At 40.7% G+C, this 9,559-nt stretch overlaps 1 protein-coding gene across 1 annotated transcript in view; it reads left to right on the forward strand.

Moving 5' to 3' along the window:
* KIF27 (kinesin family member 27) overlaps positions 1–9,559 on the forward strand; it is a 23,350-nt gene that overhangs the window by 5,903 nt on the left and 7,888 nt on the right. The window contains 8 exon segments of the mRNA XM_009080530.1: positions 2,476–2,610; positions 6,664–6,870; positions 7,396–7,520; positions 7,665–7,683; positions 7,773–7,944; positions 8,449–8,537; positions 8,539–8,618; positions 8,871–8,991. Of these exon segments, the coding sequence (XP_009078778.1) occupies positions 2,476–2,610; positions 6,664–6,870; positions 7,396–7,520; positions 7,665–7,683; positions 7,773–7,944; positions 8,449–8,537; positions 8,539–8,618; positions 8,871–8,991 (948 nt within the window).

Raw genomic sequence — 9,559 nt, forward strand, 5'->3', positions numbered from 1 at the left:
CTCCCTGTCCCCTTTTCCTGAGGAGCCCAGAGCGGGACACAGTACTCCAGGTGTGGCCTCACGAGGGCTGAGTAGAGAGGCAAGATCACCTCCTTCCACCTGCTGGCAACACTCCCCTTAATGCAGCTCAGGATTCCATTGGCCTTCTTAGCCACAAGGGCACACTGTTGACTCAAGGACAGCTTGTTGTCCGCCATGACCCCCAGGTCCTTGTCCACAGAGCTGCTCTTGAGCAGGTTAGTGCCCAACCTGTACTGGTGCTTGAGGTTATTCCTTCCCAGGTTGAGGACCCTGCACTTGCCCTTCAAACTTTGTCCATCAAACTAATACATCATTTGAAGGAGGAGAGGTGACACCCAGTGACTTTGAAAGCAGTGTTGGGATCTGGCCGATGCCTATGAAGTCACTGCCCAGTGCCCTCAGAAATGCAACAGGTCCTTCTGCTCTGAAAACCCACAATCTGGCACTGAGAAGGTCTCTTGCTCTGAGGCCACACAGACAATAAACCAGACTGAATCCTCAACTGTAGTAGTTGCTCCTATAGTCACGAAGAAACAGTGGAAGCAGAGGTCAATGCAATGAGAAGCAGCAGCTCCTCCTGAGAGGGGAAGAGAGGAAGAATCAGAAAAGGCAGCCTGTTCTGTAGCAGGACAGGGGAGGAAAGAGACACGAATCATAAGAGGTGGAAGCTACCTGGTCCTTATTCATGACCAAGCTGCAAGATATGTGTAAAGATTTTGTCTGTCAGCAAGATGAGCTAATTGCTACCTGGTTGTTCCAGAGGTGGAATAGTGGGTCTAACAGTCTGGAACAATGGGACCAATTGCTATGGACTGTGGTATTGACAGAAGGATTGGAAGAGGGTCCAGCTACCTGCAGCCCGCAGAGATGACTCTCATTGAGCATAAAGACAAGTTATGTTCTTAAGGAAGATACTGTAACCTACTGAGGAAGGAATGTATCTAGTCTTTCAGGGAATTAGAGGTGATGGGGGTGGTCTACAGTGACATGGACAATAATCAAGCCCCCAGAGATCCAAATAGCATACAGTGCACATGGTCTGTGTAGGAGAACAGAGCTCACTGTCATCATGTGACAGCAACCGAGCAATGATGGATTGGTCTGACATTATGGCACCAACTTTGTACAGGCCAGTCTGCCAGCCCCAGTGATTCGAAGAGAATCTCTATTCCCCCTCCCTGCTATGTGCCTTCCTCTCATCTCTGGAAACACAAGGTCCAGCAGCTCAAAAGAGAATGTGGATAATCTCTCTCCTTCCTTGCTCTGCAGGCCACCCACCATCTTGGCTACCACGAGTAAGCATTTTCCTGCTTAAAGGAAAGGGAGCCATGGGCACATAAGCTGACATAAGGTGAACAACTCAGAAAAACTAATTTGAGTCTGTCTCATAGTTGAAGGAGACTGTTCCAACAAGTTAGAATTTTATGACATCAGCCCATTTCCAGTTTTCACACCAAACTGTGATAAGCCTGTAGGTTGTCATCAGGCAATTGCATAAACAATATCTCTCTTTTATTTGTTCTCAGTCAATCTATCTCACAGCTTTCTTCTTGTTTCTTGATTTTCTTCTGTAGCTTATTTTAAGCCCCTGTTTGCCAGGTTCAAAACAGAGCTCAAAAGTGCTGAGCTTAAACTTAAATTTCCTGGTGAGTGTGCCATTCACAGCCAGGAGGAGACGGTTAGGGAGAGGCTAGAATAAACGAGGCAGTGCAGACTCTGGCAGATTTAACAGGTAATAGTGGACCTGTTCTTGGTGTATATATGCACTTCTGTGCTGAGAGCTATGACTGTCTGGATAATGCTGTCTTACACAGATGAAAATACAGCCAAATTCATTCATGCTTCCATTCGCAGGACTCATGGAATAAAAATAGGAAGAACAGAAATGAGAAGGTTTGTGGGCTGACATGTTTCAGTACATTGTATTTGGTTTCAACAGGGTTTCTGGAAGAATGACAGCATTTGGAAGTCTCCAATCAGTATTGGATAATTCATTCAGACAAGAACATCTGAAAAACCATTCTTACGGTTTCTTTAAACTGTTATCTGAGTTGCAGGATGAGGACAGCTGTCCTTATTTTTCCATTTGAGAAGTGTATTAATCTCAAGGTGCTGAGATCTTGTAGCTACATGTAACAGCACACTAAAGAGAATAATTGAATTTAGATATATACTCAGTAAAGTAGCTTTGGTTATGAGTACATTATTCCTTTTGAAAGAACTTGCCAGAACAAAAGCAACAGATAAAACAGAAGTGGAGAAATAACTGGTAGAAACCATAGAAAACCAATAATGCAATTTGCCATAAATACCTCAAAACTTTGCAGTTCTGATCACTTCTTTTAAAAACGAATGAGGTTTTGGTTTGTTTTAATTCATTTTCCAACTATAATACTACTACTAATAATAATAATGCCCTCTTTTCGCCAGCTGAACTTTTCTTTTATTATCTAGGAGGCTTTAGTTATGGATGAAGAAGTATTTGTCCAGAAGGATCATGACATGCAGAATCAGGTAAAGACATTACTACAGGAAAATAAAGAACAACCGAGATCTTTAGAGGAGGCTCAAGAAACACAAAGATTACAGGTATTTTTCCACTGGTACATGTGTTTGCATTGAATCATCCTTCCACTGTGTGAATGCATTGAACAGGTCCCTCAGCAATTTTTTGGACTTAACTACTGGTCAATATTAGGGATGTTTTGTCTCAGTTAGAGCTGCATTACGTAATGAGTTGGGTTCATCTAGTGGATGAACCACACTAATGTGATTCCTGAACTCTGTATATGTGCCTAGGTGTGCCACCAACTTTCTATATAACTTCAGGTGAATCATTCACCCTCTCCATGCTTCTGGACAGATAATGCACACCCCTCTCCCCAGATGTGTACCACTGTTCAGCAGTTTCAGGACAATTAATGAATTAGTATTAAAATCCAAAAAAAGACTATGAAGGTCCTACAGAATGCTTTACTTGAAAGGTTGTGTAGAAATTTAGTTTGTTATAGCTTTTTAAAAAATGAGAGTATTGTCCCCTTTTGACTTTGTAAGACACAATTCCATCCTAAGTTTCTGAACATTTACTACTAGAGAAAACTGAGTGACATAGTGGAAACGCTGCTTGCTTCTTTTCTTCTCTAGATATTGTGCTTGCTAATGAAATTATGGCTAGTATGTGCATTATATTTCAAGATCAAGAAGACCATAAATAGAATGGTGTTATGGCAATGCTAAGGCCTGTTGTGAAGGCCTGAGCCAGAGCTGACCTTTGCATGAACTCTCACAAACACTATAGTAGCAGGCAGCTCGAAATTGGCATGCAAGGCATGTGATCATAAACCTGATTGGTGTGTTAATAGTGGATTAACCAGTTATAAAGTGAAATAAAGAACATGGACACAGAGTAAAAGATGATGGGCTTGTATCGCTCAGGTCCATGGTCTGACTGATACAGGGAGATGAAACCAGGTACCACACATATTGTCATATAAAGCATAACAGTTTTGTTTGTTAAAGTGTATAAAAGCTGGACCCCAGTCATAGCGACTTTGGAGACCTCACCTACAAGTGGAGGCACTGAGTAGGATTTCCCAATTGCTGGGAAGGATTCTCCAAATCCTTGCTGTGACTGGGACTCCCCAACAGCTGTGGATCTGGATGATGGTAAAGCATTAAGGCAACTGATGTTGTGTCTTTCTTAATCACTATTGTTAGTTTTTTGAAATAATGATCAAGTGCATTGCTTTGCGTATTCACCTTGCTTAATCTTTTGCTACCTTAAACCAATGAATAAGTGCATTATATTAATAAGTGTATTACCTTGCTTAGGCTGCTTTAACAAATATGGTAAAAGTAAGCTTATTTTCTTTTAACTCAGTGTTCTTGTATTTTGTTCTGACCCTGTCCGCCCAGCAAAGCAAATAGTTTATATTCTTCTGATGTTGCCTTGTCACATAGATAACAGATACATTACTATATAACTTTTTAAAAGAGAAAAGCATAAACAATGGATAGCTAGTACTTCTTATACTTTTTCTCCTTTCCTTCTTCTTTGTTGATGGCTGGGGGAGAGTCAATGGATGACATGTAAGTATGCTAATGATCATCTCTTTCTTTCCTCTGTCACTCTCTTTTTTTTCTGTCACCTCTGGCTAGATTTATTTTTTTTAAACCTGTACACCATACTGACAACTTAGTATACCGAGATAATGCTTATATAAATTCTAGAGGACAAAAGGTAGAGAGAGGTAATGAACAGAAGGTGTCAGAGTGTAGGTAAAAGATCATGATTGTGTCAGTGTCAGAGACAGGAGGGAAACTTGAGAGCCTTCAGGCACCACATTTATTTCACTGCATAAGATTCAGTAAGGCAAAGTGCCAGGCCCTGCACTTGGGACACAACAACCCCATGCAGCACTGTAGGCTGGGGGAGGAGTGGCTTGAGTGTTGTTTGGCAGAAAGAGACTTGGAAGTGTTGATGGGACAGCAGGCTTAATATGAGCCAACAGTGTGCACAGGTGGCCAAGAAGGGCAATGGCATCTTGGCCTGTATCAGGAAAAGTGTGGCCAGCAGGACTGGGGAAGTGGTCATCCCCCTGTGTTTGGCATTGGTGAGGCCACACCTCAAGTCCTGTGTTCAGTTTTGGGCCCCTCACTTGAAAAAGGAACGAGGAATAGCTGAGGGAATTTGGTTTGTTTAGCCTTGAGAAGAGGTGACTCAGGGGTGACCTAATTGTTCTCTACAGCTCCCTGAAAGGGGGTTGTAGAGAGGTGGGGGATGGTCTCTTCTGCTATGCCTGCAGGGAGAGGACTAGAGGGAATGGCCATAAGCTGAGACAGGGGAGATTCAGATTAGATATTGGAAAAGGGTGGTCAGGCACTGGAATAGGTTGCCCACAGAGGTGGTGGAATCACCATCCCTGGAAATGTTTAAGAGGCTTCTGATTGTGGCACTGGAGGATATGGTTTAGTGATTTAGGGGTTCCAGCAGAGTGACAGGTTAACAGCTGGACTTGATGGTCTTAGAGGTCTCTTCCAACTTTGGCCACTTCACTAAACTGCCACTTCTATTTAAAAGCGTGTAAGTAGCATAATGAAAAGTAAGTGATTCTGTTAAATATTTTAAAGTGTAGCCGCAGGAATATGTAATTCAATGATACATGATAGAATAAAACTTGTAAAAGTAGCGAGTAGTAGGCATTAAATGTTTATACACATGTATTTATGTAATGGGTGTTATGTGGGGTTGTATGTACAATGATATCAGGGACAAAGACCCTCAAAATGCTTAAATAATAGCTTCAAGGTAGATCACTTGGCTGTTACTGCTTCCAAAATGATAACAAATACAATATTTACACATATATTCTATTTTCTATGACAGGAATAATATGTCTTTCATTCCAACACAATGTCAATTTGCAAGGCATTATGTATCTGTGTTTGGAAGGAACTTGCAATCTAGGAGAACATCATAAAGAATGAATAAAACCATATTACTCAAAGTAGGAGGATGCAAAGTATCTTCCATTGAATACTTTTGGTCGACTATCGTGATCTAGTCTTCAACCTTCCTGTTGTTCCTAGGCCAGATTTTAACCGTACTTTGAAAATAATCGAAAGGAATAGAATTGTCCTGGTTCTGTCCAGGACAGGGTTAACTTTTACAGCAGCCAGGAAGGGCACATTAGGACGCTGGAGTTATTCCATACCACCTCACACCATGCAGAGGGGATGGGGGGTACCCTTTGTTCTGGCACCGTTCAGTCGGGTGCAGTGTGTGCATGCGGGCAGAGCCAGGTTCCATGTGGTGATCAGTCACGTGTGCGCTTTTCACCTGTCTTGTATTCTCTGTTACTAATACACTTGTGACTGTTCATTTTCTTAATTCATTTCTGTTTTCTTAGTAAATGGTTCTTGCCTCAACTCTTGATCTTTAGTGAGCGAGCGGCACATAGTCTGGGGGGTTTCAGTGGAAACACTAAATCAGGGAATACCACTCTTAAAACATGACAAGAGTGAGTTGAAAGTGGATATAATCTTGGCCTTATGGATGAATTGGTTTAGGGAACATAAGTACTTTTGTAGAATGTACAGAGAATGCCATAGGAGAAGCAAGTGAGGCCAACAAAGCTGAAGCTGGGTGGAAGGAAAAGAAGCAAGTGATCCTGGGATCATGTACATGTTTATGTTTATTAAGACAAATAATCTTTAATGTGGAACTGCTCAAAGAGAAAGAACAAGCCCATATATGTGTTTAATTACTAAGACTCAGACCGTGTGTTTCATTTGAACATTTGTGTTGAATTAATGTTTTATTTCTTCATAAACACACATGTAAAGGAAGCACAGGCTGCTAATTGTCACCCACTTCTCACTAGATACCTAGATAGGCTGATGCAACGTAACTGGGACAGGTCTTTCTGAATGAAAATGTGTCTTAAAATTTATTGGAGTTGGGGTGTGTACGTGTTAGATTGATGACATGTCGTAGAATTTTCAGTTTGACACAGAATTTGCCTGTGCCCTGCAAAATAATTTAGGGTCAGTAAGTGATTTACAAGATTAATCACCTCTGTAAGGAATTTAGAACTGGTGAATATGATACAGAGCTCAGTTAAACTTTTTTTTTTCCATGAGAATGAGAAAATGGTGGAACAGCAAATGCTTATTGATCAGCTGAAAGAGAAATCAGAGAAGTTTACAGATGTGAAACCTCCGGATTTCTCCCATTCTTGTGAAGATGGGCCAGGTGTTGTGGCATTTGCAAGGAGGCCCTACACTGTGCCACTCACAAAGATTCTGCTCCGCACCCTTCACCCACCTTCAGTGACAGACACTCAGAAGGTAAAGTCTACCCAAATGTTACATTTTCACCTCTCTGCTTTCTAATGGTCATAGGCCAATAATCAGACATGACATGACAGTACCTGTGGCTTTCTCAGATGCTGCTTAGCTTCCCATTGAAGACTCTAGAACATTACTGTCTTGCAACATTTGCTATGCCACAATTATCCAGAATATTCAGGCTTAAAATTCCCACACAGCTCTAATATTTTCTGCTATTTTCCTCAGGGTTTTGAGTGTTCAAATACGAAACATTATCAAAAATGAATGATTGCTCACACCAGTATATTGAGTACATGGGATAATGAGTTGCTTACAGTTCCTTCTTTCACATTGGGAACAAGCTCTTGCAAAACTTTTTGTTACAAAGGCATTCATAGTTATTACAGAAAACCTCTGTAATTTTGCTTACAAGCTCAGGTGATGTCAGTTTTAAACAGAAATGTTTTTTAAAATATCAGCAAACAAGTGATACATCGTTGCAAGTGATTTTATGAACACTTTTTCTGTGGTGCTTTTTGACAGGTGCATAGCAGCTCATTTGCTTTCCGTGTGGCCCAGATAATGGAAGCATTTCATGCTTGCAGACAGGTGGTATTGAGGAACTTGGAAGATCAGGATACAGTCCTTCACTGCCTCCTCTCTGATCAGTAGCCTTGTGGCATATTGTAAAAGATGTTTAATAAACACAGGTTTTTAATTTAACAAAGATTGCATAATCCTTGTTTTGGGGCCAGAATCTACCAGGAAGATCAGGGGGTGAGGGGTGGTGTGTGTGTGTGGCTGGTGTGGAGAGTAGATGGGGAAAAGAAGGTACAAATGCTTTTGTAAGATTTGGATTCTTTTCTGTTAAGATCATGTACTTTGCATGAAGCTTAAATAAATAAAAAACCCCATCCCAGCGTATTTGGAATGTAGCATGTTCAACGTTCTTCCTTAGGCATTCCATATAGCAGACATGGACACAAAATCAGGCTTCTCTGTGCTTTTTTCCTGATCTAAGTGACATGAAACATCAAGTAGACAAGTCTGGTTTACCCAACAATTCTGTGCTGCAGACTGACACAACTACAGGTAAAATGCAAGTAATAAGAGCAAGTCTTATTACAGTATCAGAATATGCAAGAATGTTTTTAGCACATGTAATTGTTTTCCCATCAAAATGTGTGTATTTGATACAACTGTCTTTTTGGTTATAATTCAATATAGGCTTTCAAGATTTTATTCCTCTTGGCCTTTCTGAAACTGATGTCAGTACCCTTAATGTTTCAGAAACACTTCTTAGCCAGAAAGCAGTTCACCATCAAAAATCTAGTTAGACATATATCCTTAGTACTGCTTCAGTAAAAGAAAAGGGATGCTACTATCTTACCAGAAATGTGATGAAGTGGTTCCAGGAAATGCTAGTGCATATCATCCTTTCTTTTCTTGTTTAGACACATGGCAGGGAAAAGATTCTGAGCTGTTCTCTCCTTTGATTATTTTACTGCACTCTGCTCAGACAATGTTCCAGAGCACTACCTTTTGGATACAGCATGTATTCCAGATTTTTATGGCCATATTGCTTTTTTTTTAAAGGTGAAGAGATTCACAGCCTCCAGAAAATTCATGTTTGTGACATGCAGCAGTTAAAGAATTCAGAGTTGAGACTCACTGAGGCTGAGCAAAAAATTAAGAGAACTTGCACTTAATTTCAAAGGGAAAGGGGAACTCATTAAGGAATTAGTAAGAATGGGTAACTGGCTACTGTACAGGAAATTGGAATGAAGATGTTCAGAAACAAAAGGCACAAAACCCCTGAAGTCCTGCCTGGCTTAGTTTTTACATAACTATCTTCACAAGAATATTTTTAACAACTTAGAGATTGATAACTTTTGCTAGTTACTTGCTATGATTGCACTGAAGGCTGTAAACTTTGATTGCAGCCTACTCTGCTGTGACACACAGATGCATTTGTTAAATGTTTTTTATCCTTTGCTTTTACTGATCTTATCCACCAGTTGTAATTTTTACTGTATGCTCGGTGCCCCTGATGTCTTCAGGGACATGCATTTGTCACATGGTGTCTGGGATAAAAAATACATCACTGTATCTTCTATATTCTATCGCACTAGAGGAACAGTAGGTGGAAGTGGATGGGGCAGAAGGTCAGTGTCCTCATTGGCCTACATCCCTTACACATTTGTCCTGATATATCTATAGATATATCCCTGTCAGGAAGTAGCCTTATGATGACAGTAAGGATCTCTCTGCTCAGCCTCTTTAAGCCCACTCTTCTGCTGTGCTTACCTCCTCCTGAGGTTGTCTTTTGGCACTGAGGAAGATTCTGTGTCCCCCAAAACTGACCAAACAGGACAAGTCACAGAGTAGAAATACAGTCCAACGTTTTTCACTCATTATTAAGCTGAACGTTGAGTAATAAATAAATGGCACATTCTTCTAGAAAAAAAAGCTAAGTTTATGAAAAATAGGAGAGCCATTTTGCTAAAAACTACAATAGGCAGAAGAATTTAACTTTGGTGCTCAGGTGGCACTTCATTCAGGTGACTTCAGATGACTCATGAAAAATTCAGATTTATGACTCCTTCCTTTATCTCCATTTCAGAGTTAGAACGGAACTGCTTGTTCCTTTAGTGTTGCAAAATGTATCAGAAATTACTGAGCTGGACAGTAAAGAGCTGAGAGGCAT

The sequence above is a fragment of the Acanthisitta chloris genome, unplaced genomic scaffold (assembly GCF_000695815.1).
Source record: "Acanthisitta chloris isolate BGI_N310 unplaced genomic scaffold, ASM69581v1 scaffold878, whole genome shotgun sequence".
Lineage (NCBI taxonomy): Eukaryota > Metazoa > Chordata > Aves > Passeriformes > Acanthisittidae > Acanthisitta > Acanthisitta chloris.